This window comes from Cryptomeria japonica, chromosome 3, assembly GCF_030272615.1.
Source record: "Cryptomeria japonica chromosome 3, Sugi_1.0, whole genome shotgun sequence".
Taxonomy (NCBI): domain Eukaryota; kingdom Viridiplantae; phylum Streptophyta; class Pinopsida; order Cupressales; family Cupressaceae; genus Cryptomeria; species Cryptomeria japonica.
Window position 1 is genome coordinate 598581560 of NC_081407.1, and position 25650 is coordinate 598607209.

Consider the following 25650-nt stretch of genomic DNA (forward strand, 5'->3'; position numbering starts at 1 on the left):
AGGGGGTTTATCAGATTTGAATGGCGTTTATCCTCTTATTTTCGGACCTTGGAGAGTTTTGGAGGCCCTTTGAAATTTAAACTTGGCTTTTATTCAATCCTAAGGGCAAACTTCGAACCCAATAACGCCTCTTGCGAGCTATGCATAACTTGGAGCATTCATCGCCACTTGCGATTTCGCGATTTTAACTTTGGCGAACTTCGGAGCATTTAACATGTTTTGCAACAAGAAACTTCGGACCCTAAGCCGAATCTTGCAAGTCGAAGAAACTTAGGAGTATTTAGCATGTTTTGCAAATTTCGCGTCTCTACGTTTTGGCGAACTGGAGGCATCTTCGGACCATGCATCGCCTTTAGCATTTCGTGATTTTCAGGCTTCTGGTGAATTGAAAGAATTTTGGACTATTTAGATGTTTGCAACTTAAAAAAAACTTCGGACTAAAACGCGCTTTGGCAAATTCGCACCAACTTCGGACCTCAATGCGCTTTTGGCAAATTCGCACCAACTTCGGACCTCAACGCGCTTTTGGAAAATTCACACCAACTTCGGATCTCAACGCGCTTTTTGCAACTTTGATACATTTTCAGTTTACCCCCCAAGGTCCGAAAATGGATGTTTAAGTGTTTTTCGGACCTAAAGGGTCTCTTGGCAACTTTTCATGTTTTATCACATTTCGCTCCCAGGGTCCGAAAATGGACATTTAAGGCGGATTTCGGACCTAGACCATCCTTTTTGCAAACTTTAACACTTTTCATATTTTCTAATTTTCGGAGCTAAGGTCCGAATTTGGGGTTTAAAGTGAATTTCGGACCTAGAGGAGCTTTTGCAACTTTTCATGCTATTTCGCATTCTCCAGTTTTTGCCCCAGGGTCCGAATTTAGGCATTTCAAGTGAATTTCGGACCAAATAACATATTTTGAAATTCGAAATTTTTGCCCCAAGGTCCGAAATTCGGCCCCCTAGGCGATTTTAGCAAATTCCCAACCTTGTGAAATTTTAATCTTTTGGCCTTTGGGTCCGGAATTCAGCCCAGAAGGAAATTTTGGGAATTTAAGTAAAATTTCGGACTCCAGACTAGTTCTCGCCAGATTCTACAAATTTGGATTTCAGAGGCTTCAGAATTCCAAGGCATATGGGCAAGTTTCGCAGCCTCGACATTTTGGCCAAGAAATTCGTTCCTTCACTAGCAGGCAAAAATCATCTTTTACTCAAATCCCACAATCATCGCGGAGACAAACCTTATGCAATCTACTTCATAGCTCTTCATGCAAAAAAAAAAAACGGCGACTTTGGTCCTCATGCGACCTTTAGACACACTGCTCTTGCTTGGCGGGCTTCGCCAATTTCCATCACCTTACGCCTATCCAAGGCAATTTTCAAAATTTCGGACAAGCTCTCGACATTTGCGCCCGAGGGCTAGACTAGCCGGGTGGATTCATCGGCTCTTTTATTTGACATCATCACTTTACGGACCAGTTGCGGACTCGCTCGAAAGGACGCGGGACACTCTGCGCGAAACTCAACAAGGCGAGGATGAAAGGCTCAAAAACAGGAAGGGGAACCCTGTCGGCGACAGGGAGCGTGTGCAATGCACAACAGGTTCACACTGTTCAAAGGCCTGGTGTTGCTCCATTGGTTTTGCCCTTGAAAGGGTGGCCTATTCTGCTGATAGTTTTGATTTTGTGCCTGATAAGGTTTGCTATACTGGGCTTGTTGCCTCTTTAATGTTACCAACTCATTGCTAAAGCCTTGCAATAGAGCCTTGACCTCATGGAGCTCATTGGAGAATGTGGAGGGTGTGGATGGTTGACCTGCGGGTGCCATGCGGATAGGAGCTAAGGTGGGTTGTTGAGTAGGAGCTTCTAGGAAGAGAGGCATTGGAGGAAGAGAAGCTATCTTCCCAGCCAGAATCAAACAATTTTCTGCTCTTATGGCTATGTCATATGCACTCGGTAGAGAGGCTCCACCCATTGATTGTACCATGACAGCTATATCGCTGTTGAGAGCTCTAAGAGAATACAAAAAGGCATGATTTGGAGATGGCTTCACTAGAGCAGGAATTCTATTCCATGTCTTATGTAATCTGAAATTGAAATCTCCCATGAACTCATGGGGTGCCCTCTTGATTGTAGTCAACTGCTCCACAAGTGATAGGTGATCACTTTTGTCTTCGAAATGGTTGCACAACCTCTCCCCCAACTCATCCCAATTGTGAATGGAGCTAGACGACAACCCTCTATACCACTGCAAAGCTTTGCCTTTCAAAGATGTGGCTAAGAGTCTGACAGCAACATCATCTTGAGTGATATTATGGATGGAGCAGATGTTTGCAATGTCTTGAATGTGCTCAATGGGCATAGTAGTTGTTTCACCAGTGAAGTATGGTATACTCTTCAACGCAGCCACTGGTATGTCATTCCATTGAGTCAAAATAGGGGGACTCCCCCCATTGAAGGTAACAAAAACCTGATTTCTTGTCATGCAAAACAATGGTCTATTGATATGAGTGGTGGGAGCCCTTGATAGTAATGGTCTTGTAAATGGAGGGGTAGAATGAGACTTGGAAATGGAGTGTTTACAACCCCGACCTCCCTAACTGGTGATAATGAAGGTCTACCTCTCTGCCTTTTAGAGCCTGAAGATGAGAGTTCTTCGAACTGGAAACTACCTCTAGAAGATGCCCTTGTTTGAATTTTGGGCATGAAATCCGGGGCTGCAACAAGTCATGAGCAAGCAGTGGACTTGTTGAGCAGAGACCTCAGAACCTCGGGGTTCCGGACTTAAGAACTTCGAAACCTGGGGGTTTCGAACCTCCAAAGTAGTAGACTTCGAAACCTAGGGGTTCCGGACTTCCGGAGTTGTGAGAGTTGCGATGACTTGGGAACCTGGGGGTTCTGGGGTCTCGGAGTTACGAACTTTGTGTGATCAAGAACTGGACCTTGAGTAGAGTCGCCAAGTGCTTGAAAGGTGATTGCCTCTAAAGGCTAAAACACTAAGAATTAGCACTGAATCCTTAGCATGTATGTCGAACTTGTCCCATCGGGCGTGCCAAAAATTGTTATCACAAAAGCTTGCACCCTTGCTGAGCTATCAACTCAGCAACCTTGTAAAACATGGAAACAACGCCGAAGTGTGGGACCTTGTGCAAGGGGTTGAGTCTTCGGAGAAGGCCTACTTCCTTCTCTACCCAAGTGCGGGTGTTGAACCAACTCGACCCTCCATATCTCTTGATACTCAACATCATCAACTTTCTTGATTCATTGTGATGGTTCATATTCACAAATTGTATCATCTTGGTGATCAAGTTTCTAATTTTTCTTCTCTTCTGAAACTATCTTTCCTCCTTGACCACTTTCCACTTTTACATCTTCACATTCGGGAATTTTCCTTCTTGTGATGCATTTTCACTTTCAACCTTGGAATTTTTCACGTTGAATGTTCTTGACCTTGATTCTTTCTTTGTGTTGATGAGTCCTTCCATGTTGCAATGTTGATTTTCTTTTCATTAATCTTCCTTGAACTTGATTACTTCCATGTCAATGTTGTGAAGTCTTTCACATTGTAGAGTAATCCTTTATGTTGGTCCTTTTCACATTGTGAAGTCCTTGATGTTTATCCTTCATGTCTCCTTGAATGTTCACCCTTTGCATTGTACATCATTGAAGTTCCTAGCCATTATTCCCAAAAAGATCAAACACCACAAATCACTAATTTTGTAAATATAAACATGTCAATCCTCAAATAAAATGCAAATGAACTAAAATAAACATTAAAAATGTGAAACTTGCACTTTCTCTTGCACACTAGGGCGGGATTAGGACTTGGTCATGGATTTCCAAGCAGAAATCCATGACCACCAAGGAATTTGAACTTGAAATTGATTCACTTCCTTACTTGTTTCCTCGTATGATTTGATGAATTCTCCTTGATTCCTCTTTCAAGAACCGACTTGCATATTCTCTTTCAATCTTTCCTTGTGTCTTAGTTGAGCCGACTTGTCTTTCCTTGTTTCCAATGTTACTGTTATCACAAAAGAGCTTGCACCCTTGCTGAGCTATCAACTTAGCAACCTTGTGAAACATGGAAACAACCCTGAAGTGTGGGACCTTTCACAAGGGGTTGAGCCTCCTGGGAAGGTTGGCTTCCTTCTCTACCCAAGTGCAGGTGTTGAACCAACTCAACACTCCAAATCTTACTCATAAGCCTATACTAATAGCTTGCAGAGGAAAAGGGAAGAGGGAAATGCTTAAAATGAAAGGAGGTGATGCACCAAGATAAGAGATTGTTTCTCTCCCCACCCGAAATGGCACAAGGAATCAACTGAAATACCCAGGAGATGCACAAACTTCAGTTGAATGAGTGACCCAAACACAAGTATGGGGTTAGGATTTGCTGAATGTCAACACGGCATACATGTGAAAGAAAACCACAAACACACACTTATAATGGAGGTAAGAACACATACACAACATGCATAAGTTGAAGTAAAGCAAGAATGGTAGTTTCAATTCATTCAAAGGCCAAAGGCCAAACTTACAGTTGCAGAAATGCAAAAAATAATTACAAGTTTTCAAGAGAAGAGAAAGAGCATAAGAAAGTTCAAAGTAGCAAGGAGAGAACACTTTACAATGAGGCTTAACAGCCTTTATATAGAAAAATGGTTACAAGGGTGATCATGACCCCTGCATGTCAATCTGGGAATGCAGGGAAGTGCATGCACTTGACCATAGTACTTGCAAGCAACCTAGCCATACCCAGAAAAGGCAACTCTGAGAAGGTGGATTGACTGACCTTCCAAAGTCAGAGTATGCAGACATGACATAAGTCACCACAACAAGCATGGCCCCGTACCTCCCTTGATGGAAATCCTGCCAAAAACATCAAAGGCACCCTTGTGGCTCCACAAAAGAAAGTGCACAAGTCACCAAAACTGTCGGAGCATTTAAAGCTTGAGTGTCGATCACGCCATTCGGAAGTGTCACCAGTCGAAAAGAAGTTCGGGTACTTTGGAAACTTGGGTTCCCGAAGTGGGGAAGACAAAGAAAAAACTTTGGAACCTCGGGGTTCTGGGGTCCCGAGAAGGAGAAAGGAGAGCAGAAGGGAAGGTTCTGAAGTTTCGGAGAACTAGAAAAAGGCTAAGGAAGGAACTAGAGAGAAAAGGCAAGGAGGGAAGGGAAGGCTAAGGAAGGAAATCCAGAACCTCGGAGTTCCGGAGTTCCGAGGAAGGGAGAGAAGAAGAGGAGGGAACTTCGGAACCTTGGGGTTCCAAAGTTCCGAAGAAGGCAAGGGAAAGGAACTTCGGAACCTCAGGGTTCTGGAGTTCCGGGGAACTGAGAAAGAAAGAAAAGGAAAAGGTGGAATTGCGCAAGGGTTCCGAAGTTCTGAGGAAGGGAAGAAGAAAAGAAAGGAACTTCGGAACCTTAGGGTTCCAGAGTTCTGAAGAGAGGAAGAGAAAGGGAAAGAAGGAGAGGAAGCAAAGGGAAGGAACTTCGAAACCTCGAGGTTCTGGAGTTCCGAAGAAATAAAAGCGAGAGAAGGCAAAGAGAAGGAACTTTGGAACCTCGAGGTTCCGGAGTTCTGGGGAAGGAGAATAGGAGAAGGCAAAGAGAAGGAACTTTGGAACCTCGGGGTTTCGGAGTTTCGGGGAAGGAGAACAAAGGAAGGGAGGAACTTCCTCCGGACAAAGCAACACTTCACACTTCATGATTCTTCTGCTTTCTCCTTGATCAACTAGGGCAGCGTTGGTCCATGGATTGCATCTCTGTTCGGTTCTTACCGATGGACCAAAGGTGTCATAAAATGACAATAGTTACCCATGCATACTTGGGCCTTAAAACGAAGGGGAGAAGGAATTTCATCTTGAGCACATTTCCACACCCTCTAGGAAATGTTGTGGGCATGATTTCATGTATCATAGGGACAAAAGCAAGGCGCAATTTTAATGATTTGCAAGGACAAGATAGTGATGTTGGGCAGGATTTCAATGGGGAGAAGGAGTAGCGCCCATGTTATTTAATTCCTTGGACGATTTAGCAATGCATCCTCCTTGAGCGCGAATTAGAGGGGAAGAGGAAATTTGACTAGGGTGCATTTTCATGACCATTAAGCAATAAAATGAGCGGGGTTTCTCTTGGTAGAAGGAATTCTGCTTGTCTTGAGTGCATTTTCATGATGTGGAAGGAATTTCCTTTGGAGTTGATTGCACTTACCTAGTGGAATAGCATCCAATTCAATTGAGACTTAGCCGAATTTAACTTACTTGGATGCTCATCCCTTGAGCGCATTTGAGACATTAGGAAGAAATTTTCCTAAATGGAACGCATTTGTGTAGTGTCCCCTACTAGGTATAGGTCTGTTTAACAATAATTAATCTATTTCAATACACTTATGACTTGGACTAAATTAATTAGGAGACAATTCTATTCTTAGTTCTTTCTTAACATAAAATCAAATCTGTGATGTTGCCTATTTGAAGCTGTCATAGTTCAAATAATTTATCAATCATTAATGAATGAATTGTCAATTTATCATACTGGATATTTAATTCTAACATCTCTAATCCATAATTCTTAATGTAATGTTCAATCCTTGTAACTACCCAGTCCTAAGGAAGATGGAGATGAAAAACGCTTAGATACCAAAACACAATATGCTCCCTCAAGGTTTATGGATGCAAGCCCTTACCCTATCTTGGGACCATGCCCTCAAAGTTTACAGAACGCTGATCCTTACCCTATCTTGGGATCGCCCTATTGGTTGGATTTAGACTGCCCCTCCCTGAGAACAAATCAGACCCCTTCTTCATAGGTACTGAGAAAAATTCAAGAACTAGACTATAATTATACTAACTTCTCATTTATTATATATATATATGAAATTAAGTATGACTGTCATACATTGTGCAGTCTATATTAATATTACTATTAAATTTTGCATAAGACATTATAGGCATCATATATTAAGCATACATATTAAGCACAACCCCATGCATACCACCAAGAACAAGGATGTTACTGCCTGTAACTTAATAACCTGTTCTGATCTGATCAAATCAATGCTGATTGTCAGTGATGCAACCTGACCTCCTTTTATGAACACAAACTATATATCATATTTTCGAATCAATTCGTTGGTTGCAGATAATAAATATTCCATTTGATGGTTGCAAATAATATATATATTCCATTCTCCTTCCATGTCCTTTTGGATTAATGTTCTTCTTCTTCCTTTCTATCCTTATTATTCCTTGGGAAAGGACGATCCTTTGTGAGGAGATGTGCCTCTCCTTTAATTGCTAATTAATCATTTATTTGTTTCTCTTGATCGCACCCCTCCATATCAAATTGTTCATTATAGTTTGTTTTGTTATTATTTAATTGCTAATCTATCCCTTCTTGATCGCTGATTATGCTGACCTGTAGAGTCTTCACACCAACTTGACCTTAACTCCACTACAGCTATTGTCTACAGACCACCACAACCTAAAGGTGTCCTTTCACGTGGCTGGCAGAGAGACAATCTCATGATTATGATATGTTAACACTTCAAACTTTACGTCATATAACAGAGAATGAGGATATGAGAATAGACAGCTTACTCTCCACTTGAGCCTGGTCTCATCAAGTATGGGTACGATAGGTTTCAAATTAAAATTGTGGTGTCTTACCGATAAGATAATTTTCTAAAAAATGATAATACTCAACCTTATTGGGAGAGGTAAGTGCAGGTATGTTATTATTTGTTTTCTTCTTGTTTAAGAGTGATCAAGGCGCTATTCCAAATTCGGGCATGACAAAAATCATGAAGTCTCATAACAGAGATGATTTTCTGATCAATGGTGTCTCTTTATTTATTTATGTTTTCTTTCATGGTTAAAGACGGGTAAGAAGTGGTTGATAGAAAGGGTCATGACAATTTGAGACATAAGGAAGAAATTTCTTTCCTTGGAGTGCATTTTCACAAGGACCAAGGAATTTTCTTGGATGGAATTCTTCATGAAGGAAGAAATCTTGAGCACATATTGACCCCGGATGGGAAATATGGAGCGCAATTTCACCCTTGTGTGGAAATTTTGATGCCTTGGAAAGGAAATCTCCATCTTGGAATGGAAATTGATCTTTGTAAATGGAAATTTCTCCTTGGAAATAGAAATTTGTTGTATTTCTTCATGAAGAAAGGAAATCTTGGAGTGGCAATTCAATATAGATTGGAAATTTTCACATTTCCATACTTGTGACAAGAAATCGTGCAATATTTCCATGCGTTAGAAGAAAATTCCCTAATTTTTCCCTTGAAATTTCATCTTTGAAGTTAAGATTTTCCTTTATTTTGCTCTCCTATCAAGGTCGGAAACAATGATGTTGACAAGGAATTTTCCTTGTCAAGACATCAAATTCATTGGAAATTTTCTCATTTTTCCATACCTAACATTTTTTTCATTTCCCTTTTCCTGACAATATTCTTGACAACTTTGACAATATTTTGCAACTTTTCCTGCACTTCAACAACATTGTGAATTTCCACCTTCAATTCCAGTCCTGACATTTGTTCATGGATTCCATACTCGAAATTTGAATTCTTGACTCAATTTACCCATTCTTGACTGACAAGACATTACTTCCCTCCATAAGGGCTAGGAGATGAAACTACTGCCAAGCTATGCAAGACTAACTAACTTGAGCAAAAGCACCTATGCTAACAAGGAAAAAAGTGGATGTCCCCATTTGCAATGAGGCGATCTGTGAAAACATTTTAACATAGTCCATGTTATGTATATACATCATTTAATGCTTAAGTTGGCTTGCATGCGCTCTATCCATATGTCTCTCTCTGTCTATTGTCTTGCTCTGCAACATGTGTTTATGCAAATACAAGGAAATTAGTTTGTAATAAATTATAATAATATTAAAGATGAATTAATCATTTTGTACCAACATACATGAATGATTAAAGCTTCTGGGTTAATTATATTTGAGATTGAGTGAGAACTTGAAGTAAACAAGCAACATGCATCTCTAATTGGAAGCTGAAGTTAAACATTTTAATGGCCCAATATTATAAATGGGTTGGGAATTATTGGAAAATATCTTAAAATGTCCGTGCTTACTTTGTAACAAAATTGCATAATAATTTTTTACACAGCATGGTCTGAAGTTTTGACTCTTGAGAGATCTTTGTATCCTCTCTAATATATAGATAATGTGAATCCTTGAAAGGCAATTTATGCCCTTAATTTCTGTGTTTCTGAACCCCTCCTCAGCACTTGGAGGACCTCAAGTGATATACATGATATTTTGTCCATCTGAGGCTTAATCTCTTGTTTCTATTAAGCTTAAAGAACCCATCCATAGTTTTCTTCTTTTTCGAGAAATGCATCATTTATTATTCAATGGAACAAATAATCTAGAATGCTTGATTGTATTGTTAATATTATTTGTCTCTTTTATCTTATTTGACCCTTTCTGTGTAAATGTCCTCAACTAAATGCAACTTCTCTTTTTAAAGTTTAAGATTATGAGTTCAAGTGGATAGCATTTTAAATCAGGCTCCAATAGGGACATGAGGGCTAATGTTTTGTGCTATATTTATTAATGATGGGTTCGTAATGTAAGCATGTCGTGATCATTTTCTAGTCAGGAAAACTAAATTCTTTGTTCGAGAGCATTTTTTTTAATCATTTTTTGTAACACTTATGTTTCTAGTAATTTCTGAGTACTATTTATTCTTGAAACCTAATGATCAAGTCATTTTCATTAATCATGACTTGGAGTTATTGCTTGTGCATAGTGCATTCATTGTCAATATTGGAGACATGCTCGAACGATGGAGTAACAACATTTTCAGGTATTTCAGTTTGGCTGATTTCATGAAAATTAATTTTTTTAAGTTCGTCTTTTTAACAATTTGTCTTCATTCAAAAATACATTTGTGAGGTGGTAATCAAAATTTTCTGTTATGTGTGCATGGTTATTCACTTGTTATACCAAACAATAATATTAAGGAACAAGCTCAAGCATGCATACACATATATATTCCTTAGTTGACCATCTTGATATGTTGTTAAATGGAGATAACATATGATTTCTTTGAATGAGGTGCAGAAAACCACTTCCGTGGGAATTAAAATGAATCCTCAAATATAATACATATGATTGTCTATTTATGAAATTGAAGTAGATGGGCCAAAAAAATAATAATCTTTGTAAACTCCTATATACTCAACCATAACTATGCAATCATTTTGTCATGAACCTCATATTGTGATCTTATGGATGGTATATTGTGGGCTTATTTAATCATTATGTCATACTTCATTTCGACTTTTTTGGTGGGTTTGTCATCTTAATTTGCATGGGTGAGTTCATTCATTTTGCCCATGTTAAGGCCAATATGGATACATTATAATATTTGTAATTTTATTATTTTCCATACTTGCAGGAAAGATCTTGTTTGTACCCCTGCAAAACTCAGTCATGCAGCCTGTTTTTTTCTGTTTCTTGTCAACTAATCCTCAAATTGGATGTCAATGTCAAGATAATTCTAGTCTCTCCTACTCAGTTGCAAAACTTCATCCTGCCACGGTCTTCCTTCTAATGGATTTTGCAGGGAAAGGAAGATCATTTTGAGATTGAGGAGGAAACAGTGATGATGTTCAAAGAAAGAAAGAGAGCCAAGAAATGGCGATGGTGATAGAGCAGAACAAGGGCAGGTTTTCAAAGGAAAAGGGTGCATGAATCAAGTGGCAATGCCCTAGAGGAATTGTGCCTAAGAAGTGGTAAAGAACCTACAAAAACTCTACCAGGGATGGAAGGGAAATAAAGGATAAAAATACACACACTTGTGGCTGCAACCAACAAAAGTTCCTCCTCAATCATGGAAGTTGGCAATCAGCTTATTGATTGGCGCCTTGGTCAAAGACATTCAAAAACTTTCAAGTAGGGTATTGTCTTGAAGTAGCAAAGCCACTAGGGAGTTCTGCCAGCTTCAAGGTAAGTGATACAAGTTCATAAATCCATGCCAAGTACATAAGGATAATGAAAAGAAGACTTTTGCAATATTTTATGATGACAAAGCCATCTAAAATTCTGCTTAAACTTGAAAAGATGGTGGGCTTACAAGAAATCAGCGCCAACACTTGAAAAGTGACAACTGTGTTATGAATGTGCATTTGATGGGAAAAATGTCAAGTAGTTGGGTTTGACACACTGTTTTAGTGGCAAAGCCATGGGAAAAATGCTCCAAAGGTGGCAATAAGTGGATAAAAGTGTGCCTCAGGGGGTAAAGGTTAATAGTAGCAACAAGGGTACATTTTTTCGTGGATTTTTCTAGGAAAAGTTCTGCCTTGATTTAAATATGTGCCAAACATGTTATGAAACTGCGCAAATATTTAAGAGGTCGCAAAGACAAGTCGAAATCCTACTAGAAAGGAAGTTTAAGAAAAATGCTAAAATGTCATCATGGCGTGGTTTTACAATGGCAGAGAGCTATTTCAAAATAGTGCCCAAGGTAGCAAAGGGATGAGGAAATAGCGCTAATACTCATAAAACTTGGGTAGCTCTCTAGTGATTAGCACCTAAGAAGATGAACAAAATAATCATTTAGGCACTGTTGACGTGTTTTTTATGACTACGTCGAACACAAAATAAAGTTGCTTGACAATCACTTCACTCTCTCTTGATCAAAGTGCAATTGCATGCTAAGATTGCAAGAAGTTCAAACAATCGACTCCAAGGTTCCTTTATGCTACGGACGTGACTCAATTGGCTGATGTAATTGCTGGTAATCCAAGGGGCCTTACGTTTGCATCATTCTTTCACTTCTTTGTTGTGGCTGGAAGTCCATCATCGGATGTGGCAATTCTGCGATGCTGCTGCTTCGAATGGACTAAGTCGAACTGAAAGTAAAAGGGAAAGGGGTTTAGAAGGATCTAAATCTATTCCTAAGGGCAGTGATAACAATGAATAGTGCTTTGGTGGACAAATTCCAAATAAACCAAGCTTTGCTTCACCAAGATAAACTACAACTCCACAAGAACCGGTACAATCTTCTAGGGATGCTAGAGGATTTTCAAACTGAGAAAGTGCATTTGAATACCCAAAACGGTGCAATCCAAATGACTATCCACAATCGAACTTAGCACAAATTTAGTGGCTCAGGCTAACTTAACACTACAACTTACAGTCAACAAGATGCAAAAAGTATGAACCATGGAAATTCATTAGACACCATTACATTCTCCATTGAAATCAAAGCATTTTACTATCTCTAATCTAAGTGAGGAAGGTGAAACCATGCAAGTTTTGAAAAAAAATAACTTAAGTGGACACCATCAGAGAACAATGTTTCACTATTATTTTCTCAAAAACTTATCGCAATAATTTCATACAAAGTCTCCCTCCTGTTACAAATGAGGGGGGTCACCCCTTTATATAGGCTTTAGGCTATGATTACATGCAAACCCTAATTAGAGTTTTCCCTAAAAGATTCTCCACTCAAGATGCAACAAGGTGGGAATCAACATTTAAATACCCCATAAAGCCCATATACAATTAATTACAATCCTGTCGAAAATGGCACCCATAAGGTATATATTAACCATTACATTTAAAAAGTTCCCACTATGCAATGAATGTACCTGTTATCACAAAAGCTTGCACCCTTGTTGACTGAGCTATCAACTCAACAACCTTGTGAAACATGGAAACAACCACAAAGTGTGGGACCTTGCGCATGGGGGTTGAATCTCCGGAGAAGGCCGACTTCCTTCTCAATCCAGGTGCAGGTGTTGAACCAACTCAACACTTCAAAACTAACTCCTAAACATATCCAAACAATTTGCAGAGGGAAAGGGAAGAGAGAAATTGCTTGAAAGAAAGGGGAGGTGATGCACCAAGAAGAGATTGTTCCTCTCCCGATCAAAATGACGCAAGGAATTAACTGAAACACCCTAGAAATGCACAAATTTCAATTGCATAAGTAGCCCAAAAGCATGTATGGAAGTTAGAATTTGCTAAGTGTCAAGAGGGGAGAAGGATTCCCACAAGTCACACTCAGAAAACAAGTTAACACAGCACATATGGAGAGAAAAGCCACAAGACATGCACCTATGATGAAAGTAAGAAAGCATACACAACATACATAAGTTGAAAGAAGGCAAGAATGGTGATCTTCTATTAATTCAAGGCCAAAAGCCAATCTTACAGTTGCAAAAATGCAAAACATTACAAATCTTCAAGAGAAGAGAAGAGCATAAGAAAGCTCAAGGCAGCAAGGAGATAACCCTTTACAATGAAGCTTAAAAGCCATTATATAGAAAATGGTCACAAGGGTGATCATGACCCCTGCATGTCAGTTTGGAAGTGCAGGGAAGTGCATGCACTTGGCTTGTACATGCAAGCAACCTAGCCATACCCACAAGGGAAACCCTGAGAAGGTGGATTGACTTACCTTCCAAAGTCAGAGTATGCAGTCATGACACAAGTCACCAAGCATGGCCCCGTACCTCCCTTGATGGAAATCCTGCCAGAAACATTAAATGCACCCCTGTGGCTCCACAAAAGAAAGTGCATAAGTCACCAAAACTGTCGGAGCATTTAAAGCCTTGAGTGTCGATCACGCCATCCGGAAGTGTTGCCAGCCGAAAGTAAGCTTGGAAGACTTCGGAGACCTGGGTCACTGTAGTTGGGGAACTTCGGGGACCTGGTCACCGTAGTTGGGGAACTTTGAGGACCTGGGTCACCGTAGTTGGGGAAGACTTAGGAACTTGGGAACCTGGGGGTTCCGGAGTTCTGGGGTAGAAGACTTAGGAACTTCGGAGACCTGGGTCACCGTAGTTGGGGAACTTTGGGGTTCTGGGGTTGAAGAACAAGGAACTTGGGAAGATGGAGGTTCCGGGGTTGAAGAACAAGGAACTTGGGAACTTGGGGGTTCCGGAGTTTTGGGGTTGAAGAATTAGGAACTTGGGAACCTGTGGGTTCCGGAGTTCTGGGGTAGAAGACTTAGGAACTTCGAAGACCTGGGTCACCGAAGTTGAGGGAACTTCGGAGACCTGGGTCACTGTAGTTGGGGGAACTTAGGAACTTGGGAACCTGGGGGTTCCGGGGTAGAAGGAGAGGCGGCAAAGGGAAGGAACTTCGGAACCTCGGAGTTCCAGAGTTTTGGAGGAGGAGAACAAAAGAAAAGCTAAGGGAAGGAAGGGAACTTCGGAACCTTGGAGTTCCGGAGCTAGAAAGAAAGCGACTAAGGCAAAGAACCTCAGAACCTCGGGGTTCTGGAGTTCCGGAGAAGAGAAAGAGAGGGCCAAGGAACTTCCGACAAGGCAACACTTCAAACCATGATTTCACTGCTTTTATCCTTGATCAACTGGGGCATCGCTGGTCTATGGAACATATCTTTGATCGGTTCTCATTGATGGACCAAAATTCTCCTTGACCCTCAAAATTCTCCTTTGCCTTGGAAATTTCCATCCTGGACTTTCAAACTTAGGCATGGAATGTGAAATTCAGCTTGCCTTAAAAAAATTTCAACTTCCTCATTGCGCTTGGAATTTTGACTTTGATAGAGGAAATTCATCCTTTCCATGCTCTTCCATGATACCTTGACTTAGGCACTTGCCTTTGGACTTGGGCAATGATTCTGCATTGGTAAGGAATTTTGTGGTTTTGAAGCTTTCCATGACCATCAAGTTTTGGCGTCCTGGTACCTTCCTTAGGCGCAATTCTCCCTAAGGCAAGGAACTCTTAACTTCAACATTTTTCCATGCATCATCCACTTTGGCGTCCTTCCATGTCTTAGGGCAGAATTTTGCTAGGAAGAAGGAATTTCATCACATTGAAGGTTTTTCAGGATAACACCTCTTTGGCGCCTTCATCATGGCTTGGGCGCTAATCTCCTTTAGGTGTGGAATTCTAAACTTTCTCCATTCTCCTTGAGCACTCCACTTTGGCGCCCTCCCTTGGAGTAGGGCAGAATTTTCACTAAGTGGTGGAATTCACAATTTTCCATGCTTTCCATGTCAACTTCACTTTGGCGCCCTTGGTGAATTATGGATGCTAAAACCACCTAGGCAAGGATTTTCACATTCTCCACGTTCTCCATGGACTCCTTTGTTTGGCACCCTTGGCCAAACTTGGGCGCTGAATTGACTTGGGGAAGGATTTTCATGATTTTTCCTCATTCTCTTCATTAGGATATATATAAAATATAACATTTAAGTATAAGTGGCATCTTCAATATGTCTTTTTCCTTTCTTATACTTTAAGTTATATTGCATATATATTGTCAGGATGTTTGAGAGTGGTTTCAGGTCCCTGGGAATCATAATGCAAATTCTGGATTTTGGAAGATCTGTCAAATTTTTAGACTTAGTCAAATTTCAGGCCATTTCCGGATTAGGATGACATTGGTGGATTGATGTGAATTTCCAGACTTATATGATTTTGCATGCTTTCTTCTTCTGGAATAGGAGTTCCATACTTAACCATTTTTTTTTATCCAACTTGTCTGCCTTCTGACTCTTCCAGATTTAGAAATGATCTTCAAGAACATTCAGTCTTCAGCGTCTTCAGGGATGTTCAATTTTTAGTGTTTTCCTGTAAAGAACCTGCCAAAAATAGATTTTCCTGAATAGTAAGTGTTTCAAAATGTTAGGGTTTGGACAAAATAGGTCAGGAAAGCACTTACTAAAAATAAAAATTACTAAAAATAGTAAGTTTGATTTTTGGCAAAATTAGACCAATCCGGGAGGCAGTGAAACTTACTAAAAATAGTAAGTGCTTAAAATTCACTCAAATTTTACTGGGAGGTTCCTAGAAGGGTCTCGATTCCAGTTCTAAGTTCAGTTTATCCAAAAACCTAAAAGAAACCCCTAAAATCTAGGACTGAAGGTAGAAACCCTAAAATTAACAAAACGAGTCCTAGACTTAACCAAATTTGCTCAAACGAAAAGCAAACTTAATCAATATGACCCCCAAACACTTGCAAAGCAGAGAGACTAACGAGACTGTTGCGAAAAGACCCCAAAAATGCAAGCCAAAAGACTGGGAGGGCCTAAAAAGTAGGGGGTCCCCATTTGCAATGGGGTGATGTGTGAAAATGTCACAACAAGCACCATTTTAGAGTGGTGGCACAATCATCAAGGAATTCCACCTTCTTATACTTAATCAGCTCAATTCAAAATCTCATGCCAATTCAAGTGTTTTGAAACAAAAAGTGGCAAATCATGGCCTCTTCTTGTTTGAATGGGCCTATATTAAGAAGAAAGTAGAGTTAAAGAATGGATTGACCTATTTTAGGCTATTATAAGTGTTTAATTTCTTCTTTGTAGAAGATGTAGGATTTCTTTACAGTGGAGCTTAATGGTCCTGTTATCATTTTATGACATCCTTGGTCCATCAGTGAGAACTGATCAGAGATATGTTCCATGGACCAGCGCTGCCCCAGTTGATCAAGGACAAGGCCAATGGTCATGAAGTGTTAACTGTTGTCTTGTCGGAAGGCAGGTTCTAAGCCTTTTCCTTCATGACCCCAGAATCCCGGAACCCCCAGGTTCCGAGCCTTTTCCTTCTTGGAACCCCCAAGTTCCAAGCCTTTTCCTTCATGACCCCGAAATCTTGGAACCCCCAGGTTCCAAGCGTTTTCCTTCATGACCCCAGAATCTCGAAACCTCGCAGGTTCCAAGCCTTTTCCTTCATGACCCTGGAAATCCCGGAACCCCCAAGTTCCAAGCCTTTCCCTTCATGACCCCGAAATCCCGGAACCCCCAAGTTTCGAGCATTTTCCTTCATGACCCCGAAATCCCATAGGTTCCACGCCTTTTCCTTCATGACCTCGGAATCTCGGACCCCTAGGTTCCAAGCCTTTTCCTTCATGACCCCGAAATCTCTAAACCCCTAGGTTCCAAGCCTTTTCCTTCATGACCCTGAAATCCTAGAACCCCCCAAGTTCCAAGCCTTTCCCTTCATGACCTCGGAACCTTCAAGTTCCAAGCCTTTTCCTTCATGACCTCGAAATCCCGGAATCCCCAGGTTCCAAGCCTTTTCCTTCATGACCCCGAAATCCCGAAACCCCCAGGTTCCAAGCCTTTTCCTTTATGACCCCAGAATCTTGAAACCTCGCAAGTTCCAAGCCTTTTCCTTCATGACCCTAGAATCCCAGAACCCCCAGGTTCCAAGCCTTTCCCTTTATGACCCCGAAATCCCAGAAACTGTAGGTTCCAAGCCTTTTCCTTCATGACCTCGGAATCCCGAAACTTCTAGGTTCCAAGCCTTTCCCTTCATGACTTTAGAATCCCGGAGCCCCTAGGTTCCAAGTCTTTTCCTTCATGACCCCAGAATCCCGGAACCCCCAGGTTCCAAACCTTTTCCTTCATGACCTCGAAATTCTGGTTCCCAAATCCTCTCCCCTTACAGTAGGCCCTGAGGTCTGACTTGCGACTCTTCTAGATGATGTGATCAACACTCAAGGTTCTTAATGCTCCACCAACCCTTGCGACTTGTCTACTTTCATTCATGGAGCTACTGCGGCACATTTAATGCTTTTTGCAGGATTGCCATCAAGTGGAGTCCAAGGCCATGCTTATTTATGGTTACTTGATGGCCTTCATGTTAGGCCTGCATGCTCTGACTTTGGAATGTCAAGCAATCCACCCTCTAGAAGTACTTTTCTTCTTGGGATTGCCTTGTTAGGGTATGGCCAGGTTGCTTGCATGCACACCATGTCAAGTTTGTGCACTTCCCTGTCATCCCTGACTGACATTCCTTTGTGCACACCAGGGTCAAGGCTTCCTCTCCTTGACCATTGGGCTCTCCTTTGCAACCAGTTTTCTATACAGGCTGTTAAGCCTCATTATTGAAGGGTTCTCGCCTTGTTGGCTTGAGCTATTCTTTGCTTTTTCACTTCTCTTGAAGACTTGTACATTTCTTGCATTTCTGCAACTATAAGTTTGGCCATTGGCCTTAGAATGAATTGAAATTATCATTCTTGCCTCCCTTCAACTTATGCATGTTGTGTATGTTTCCTTACCTTCATTATAAGTGTATGTTTTGTGGCTTTCTCTCACGTATATGATGTGTTAACTTGTTTCTGAGTGTGACATGTGGGAAACCTTCTCCCCTTTGACATTCAACAAACTCTAACCTCCATACATGCGTTTGGGGTCATTCATGCAATTGAAGTTTGTGCATCCTTAGGGCATTTCAATTGATTCTTTGTGTCATATCGGGGTGGAGAGAGGAACATCTCTTATGTTGGTGCATCAACTCCTTTCATTTTAGCATCTCCTTCTCCCCTTTTCCTCTACAAGCTGTTAGGATAGGTTTAGAAGTAGAATTTGGTGTTGAGTTGGTTCAACACCCGCACTTGGATTGAGAAGGAAGCCAACCTTCTCTAGAGATTCACCCCCATCGCACAAGGTCCCACACTTTAAGCTTGTTTCCATGTTTCACAAGGTTGATGAGTTGATAGCTCAACAAGGGTGCAAATTTTTGTTACAATAGGTACTTAGCAATAGTTTGTCATATCAATCTGAGCTGCTCTTTAGAAGGCAGGAGCTAGGGATCAATTCCACTAGTACCACCAGCTATCTCCATAAAAGCACTGCTTGAGCTTGTGTTGCCCTTTAAATTGTAGGAGCCGAGAGAAGTGTAAAAAGACCTTATTTGAATGGGTTGGATGAACAATCCGTTGAACCCATATTAAATCTAGAATCAAGAGCTGGAGTGATTGTTACCGTGTACCTATTAAAATATAGGCAAAAAAAATAATAATGGGTTCCTCTATTTTATATTTGGTTTGACTTAGTTCTTTTGTATTGATAAATGTCATCGATCAATTAGCTTGGTCAGGTCATAAATGGAGGATGAGGTTAATTGCATTTGGCCAAGTTAGGGGATGAGGTCAATTGTTTTTGAGGAAGTTACAATTAGGGGATGATTATTTGATCCCTAAAAGCTTCCTCTAGAGAGCTTATAAATAACTGCCTTGAGCACATAATTTGTAATGAAAACTGATGCTAGACCTCTCCTATAGAGATTGCCATTTGAACATTGAAATTAGTTCATTATGTTCTTATGTAGTGAAAGATGCTTGATGTTAATCTTATGATGTAGAAGCTATCCAACTATTATTCAGTAATTATCAAACGAAAATCTTTGTTTTTAATTTCTTGATGTAAATCAAAAGAATATTATTTTCAATCAAATTTCGTGCTAGTAAAATCTGTCTATTCAAATTGTAGCTTTGTTTGTGGTTTAACCATTTCCTTCATGAAATCTTGTGATGTTCATTTGTCTAACTAGTTTTTGTTGATGCATATTTATTAGTTTCTAATTTAGCTAGTAGTTGGCATTCATTGATGTTAGCCTATAAAATATTTGTTTACAATGGAATATTGGTATTTGCTTAAGGTAGTAGAAAGTCGTGGTCCATTGTGCTTTGATTGTTTATCCTCCTTAATATAAAATTCTCACTATAAGCTTTGATTATTGACAGTTAAATGCTTGAATCCACAACAAAAATATAGTTGGATATTTACATTCAATGCAACATTCCTTTCAAAATCTTGTATAATGTTCAAACTTGTAAATTTTGTTAGTTTTGGGTTTAGTTAGATCTTAGGAGATTTTCCTATAATTTGAAGAATGGTTTTACCATACACATTGTTTTGTTGTGTTGTCTCAAAAGGGACAAGTTCAAACCTAACTGTTTGTGGTGATTCTACTAGGGAACAAGATACAACTTTCTTAACTTGCAATAAAAAATCTTATTGTCTTTGGTTGAAATCATTTCATCCTAGCTGATAAGGTATACATCCAATCATAAACAAAGGCAAGGCTTTTGGAGTCAATCTTCTAGATGCTCACTGAGGCACATTCAACCAAAGATTCATCTTCACCAATGGTTTGTGAATTTATTGGCATATTTGCAAGAGACAAATTGAAACATTAAGTGTTTTAGTGACTCTATTGGGGAACAAGATACAACAAGCCGAGTTTGCTAGAAAAATCTTATTGTCTCTAGTTGAAATCATTTCATCCTCATTGATAAGGTATACATCAAATCATGGAGAAAGGTAGGGCTTCTTGAGCTTGTCATCTACACCCACTCAAGAACATTCAAGCAAAGAGTTAGTTTCACCAATGGTTTGTGAACTTATCAGAGTGTTCATTAGGAGATAAAGATAAAGCTCTAGAAGTATTTTAGGCAATGGGTGACAATGGCCATGATGATGATTCCAATGATTAGCCTTCACTTCTATTGCGATGGGGAAACCCCATCGATCCCTTGGCACTAGCAATTTGTCATAACTCTCATAGGATCAAGGATTTTTCTCTAAAATTTTGTGGTGATAGCACTCAACAACTTGTTGAGCATATCTTATTATTCGGCATAGCTTTAGACATTCTTGGAGTAGCGCATGAAGATGTTGCACTTAGCCTTTTTTTCGAAAGCCTAGTTGGAGTCGTAGCATAAAGGTTCCACCGTCTTGATGCTAGTTTCAACACTAATTGGGATACTATGAAATTCCTATCATGCTTCAGGCCAACTGAGGACAATCAATCACATTGTGCTTGCTCAACTCTCCAGCACAAAAGAAAGACAACAATGAACCAATGAGGGAGTTTGTAATGTAATTCAACTACCTTGTTGGAAATATCAGCTCAACTCTAAAGCCGTCTTTAAAAATACTCGAGTTGTTTTATAAATTCCCTTCCATCAAAGATTTCTTTCTTTATCAAATTTAAGTAGATGAACTTGACGAGTCCCAACATGAGTAATCAAGATCAAAGATGACATGATCACTGCAAGAAAAATAAAGAAGATTTCGTCAAGTCAATGGTTCTAAAATTTGCGACTCTTCTCCTACAAGTAGTGATTGATGTGACAAACATGAAAAAAATAGTTAGAAAAATAATTTAGCTCAACAATATTAAGAGTGGTTTCAAAGGAATAACAAAAACAATCATTCCAAATTGCCTCCTCCACCTGAAAAACTTGCATTGGGAACACCTCCTGAATTTGTTTTGAATACCTTCTATTCCTTCCATGTGACATAAGACCATGGTGCTGTAAATTGTCCAAAGTTTCTTTGTTTATGTGCATATTCTTCTTCCCTTGATATCTTGAAGATTCCTTCGCTTCTCTATGGTTCAACTTCTTGGAAATTTTTCTTGTTTCACTCCTTTTCCAGCTCCACTCTCTTGATATGATCTTTTTTTAATAGTTTAGAGTTCGCTGAAGCCCTTATGCTTTTCTTTGCGGTATTTATTGCTCAACATTTTTCAATTGATAAGGGAATTTGTTAGGAATTTAATTTTACCATAACTGAATAGAATGTAAATGTTAAAATTGTAAATTCTTGATGTATAGAAATATTAAATTTCAAGCTTACCTGCCTTGACACGTGGGGAAATAATGTATTACAAAGTGCCAATGGAACTAATGCTGGTTGGATATAATTGGGTCATGCTAGAATACTGCATAGTGCATAAGATAGCTGATAGGATAAAAGTGGGCCATGATAGGATACTGCATATGATAGATATGATAGAACTTTTCTCCTAGTTTAGAGTTTACAACAGTCCTTATGCTTCTCTTAGAGGTCTATATTGCTTGACATTTTTAATTCATAGCGGAAATTGTTAGAACATCAATTTTACAATAAATGTATGAAATATAATTACTAGAATTGTGTATTCTTCATGCATAGAAATATTACTGATGCGTTTCAAGCTCATAGGAAATAACTGTTTATAAAAAACCTATGAAAGTTATTCTGTTAGGATAAAAAATTGGGCCATGCTAGAATATTGCATATGGTAGGTGCTAGTATAAAAGTGGGCCATGATAGAATACTGCATTTGATAGATATTTAAGGAGGGAGCAATGTCAACCTAGTTAATGGAAAACCTACCTTACTTATTTTAATGTCCCTAATGAGTTTTAGTTAGCATTTGATCATGAGCCTCACCAGCTCAAAATAAAATAAAACTAATTTATGTAAAAATTATGGCAACTATAAATATTGGAAATAATTTCTAGTTGTATCACTAAACACGAGAGCTCCAATCAAGTTCAAAGGAATTTGATAGTCCTTTGAAACAATAAACTTTTTAAGATTTTCTATGGTCCTTCCATATTTGTGAACATTGACTTTCTAGGGAATGTGCTCTTACTCGGAGTTGCATTGCTCCCAATTGTGCCCCATCTTTCATTTAACAAAACTGTGTAAATTTCTTTTGTTACAGATTGAAACTTTTGCATCATTTATTCTATTCAAAACTAACTCGACACATTTTATTGTCGGCTAATTGTCTTAGATCTACCATGCATCGAGTTCTGTTATCTGGACAAGAACGCTATTCGGTAAGAATTACAGATGCATTTGAATTCATACTATTTGAGAAATAATACTTTTAGTATATATCAGCCACATTTCATCATTTATAGGTGGTGGGAACAATTTTTTTATTAAATTTACTTGGAGAAAAGAATAGTTTTATCACAACAGATGCTTATAAACTATCCTAATAAAAAAGCACATCTCTATCATGAGAATGATAAGAAGATCTATGCATTTTTCACTGGTCCTACACATTTATTTGAATTTAGATAGTCAGTGATGAGAACTCAATATTGTACTGCAATTTTCATTTTAAATATCATGAAGTAATTTTGACAACTTTCAAATGCCTCACTTTCTAAAGGTACATAGATACTTAATTGACTTGACTTACGGTAAAATACACTGAATGCTGTTGAAAAAACATTATCCAAAGAACTCACCTTGCTAAAAATGTTTCCTTTTATGTTATAACAATTACCACAATTGTTGAGCATGAATTTTCATATTCCAATGGGATAATCTTGAGTTCATCAAACTTTATTCTTGCCTAATGTTTTATTTCCATGTTTTAGCATTTCACGACTCCTTACATTTTTGTACGTTGTAATGTTGAAAACTTTAGAGTACTTTTTTGAAAATTCTGTTTTTCTAGTAGAGTATGTACCATGAACAAGTGATACGAGCTATACATTGGTCTGTAGCCCATATGTTGGATTTTTGTTTGCATATCAGAGTCGTAATAATGCATTTTTTTGTCTGGAAAATATTTTATGAGAAAAACTTAAGGTTATTTATTATGTATTAAATTATAGTAAACATAGAGATTAGGTTTCTGTTAAGTTGAAGTGGAACTCAGTTTTACTAGCCATTAGAAAAATTACGTAACATGCTGTCTTGTCGGAGGATGCAGCAGATTGATAATTGCCACTTGCACAAAACAATGACTAAAAGCTACACATGGAGACAAACATATGCAGATGCATTCTCACTATCAAGTGCTTACAACTTTCAGCTTTAAGTTTTGACCTATAAGTGTACAAATTCATGTTATGCTGTATGGAGATATTAGCACGGACTTTGTCACCAGGGTTTAGGTGGCATAATCTTGGCCCTTGATTGTGATTTAATCTTGGTCACTCATTGTATCTAGGAGCCCTATATAAGCCCCACCCATTTCATTTGTAAAGGATTGATTAGAAGAGTTTTGAAGAAATGTTGCTCGATGCTGCAGAATTAATTAAATCATTAAAGTGTTGGTGACTTATTGAGTTTTGGAGCATTTGCCTGTTTCTTCATCCTTTTACGAGAGAATTTAATATTTGTAAAGACAAAAAACAATTAGAATAGAATTTGCTTTAAGTATTTTAGATGAATGAAAGATGCATGTGCATGATTGATAGTGAAGCTCTTATTGTTCATACTACTAGTACTCCATCAATGGTGAAGCATCTTGCGTAGTCGACTGAACTTATCTTAGCTAAAGCTTAACTACAATTACTATTTCATCACTGATATGCTTCATCTTTAAGGTACCTATGCTTGTGGTAGTGATTTGAAATTCGTCAAACTATCCCTAAAAGATTACACTAGCGTTGTGGAGGTGTTCATAGCATGTCAAAGCAAAGCTTAGTTGAGCTCACTTGAAGTTGTCCATTGTCTTACAATCTTAGCATTAGAATTAGCATTAGTGTAGCATTCCTAAACCTTGCTCCTTTTTTCATTATTTTTAATAAAAATCATTAGTAGTAGGAAAGAGCGGTAGTGCAACATCATTCGAAGAACGCCAATCTTTGAGCTTGAAGAACGATTACGTAAGTCCCTTTGCAGGTACAACAAACACTTTATACCATTGAAGCTATCCAACACGTCAAGACCTAACATTTGTAAACCTTGGGGTCATCTCAAGTGATCCTTCACCATCTTTAGCATTTGGGAAGTCTTTGTTCAAGAGAGGATAGAGTATTCAATACTTTATTTTGTGTTCTATAGTGCATAAAAACACCATCAACAAGTTTGACTTACCAAGTTCCCTAATTGGTCGAAGTCGAACAACAAAGGCTTGATGCTCGATGTCCAAAAACTATTGGGGATGCAAGCCCAAAAGTTATCTTTCAAGGGTCGAGGATTGAGGGTCGAGGATACACCTTCCCACTTTTCGCAAGAACTTAAAGTGAAGGGTGAATGTTTGATGTTCGATGCCCAACACCCTTAGGAAATTTAGTGGAGAGGAAAGAGCTTTTGGGGTTTAGGGATCAGGGTTGCACCTTACCTTCTTCCACAAAAAATGAACTGCGAAGAGTGAAGGTCCAATCCTTGAAACCCAAAACACTTAGAAACTTTTAATGATGAAGAGAAGGTTTCGAGGGTTGGGGGTTGGGGTTTTAGACTTAGAGTTGCAGATGGTTTCACTCTCATGTGCAACAGGATGATTCCCAACTTGACCCTTCAGTTGAGTGATTGTGTTTTAGGCTAACTATTATATGTTAAGTATGGGAGAGATGGATATTATGTTGGGCATGAAGTGGCTTCATGTGATTGAGGATTTTTATCTCAATGTTTGCACTATGGAGATGAGGTTCGAGGTAAACGGTAGGAAACATGTGTTGAGAAGGATGTCAAATGGGAGTCTTTGCATGGTTTCCTTGAAAAGGATGGAGAGATTGATCATATATGATCAAGTAGAGTGGGTTGCAGAGTGTGTTGTGATGCCTACAACAGTGTAGCAACAGAAGCAGGATTATCCTCCAAACATCTAGGGACTCTTGACTAAACATAGTACAGTTTTTAGTGATATACCACCTAGGAGACCTCCAGATAGGGGCATAGAGCACATCGTTGAGTTGGAGGGGGCTGCAAAACCCGTTATTATCACCCCATACATGCACTATAAGTGACTTAAGTGTGAGAGAGAGAAAACTATTGAGCTACTCAAGATGGGACATATCCATCCTAGCAAGAGCCCTTTTGCATCAGCTGTTGTTTTGGTCAAGAAAAAAGATGGGACACTCCATATGTGCATTGGTTATCGTGCTTTGAACAAGAAGACTATAAAAAATCGGTCTCCCATTCCCTACATTGATGAATTGATAAATGAGCTACATGGGGCATGTTTCTTCTCCAAAATGGATTTGAGATCCAAATACTATTAGATTTGAATGAGGGAGGAGGATGTGGAGAAGGCAATGTTTCGATGTCATTGTGGACATTGTGTTTCTGGTTATGCATTTTGGCTTAACCAATGCACCTGCTACTTTCTAGGCTTGTATGAACAGGGTCTTTTAGCATTAGTTGAGGAAGTTTGTCCTCAT

General features: G+C 39.1%; 1 protein-coding gene across 1 annotated transcript in view; it reads left to right on the forward strand.

The window, feature by feature from the left end:
* The window catches only part of LOC131035729 (2-oxoglutarate-Fe(II) type oxidoreductase hxnY), a 233439-nt gene that overhangs the window by 185708 nt on the left and 22081 nt on the right, over nt 1–25650 (forward strand). The window contains exons 8-9 of the mRNA XM_057967467.2: nt 9787–9843; nt 22317–22362. Of these exons, the coding sequence (XP_057823450.1) occupies nt 9787–9843; nt 22317–22362 (103 nt within the window). The remainder of the gene's footprint in view (nt 1–9786; nt 9844–22316; nt 22363–25650) is intronic.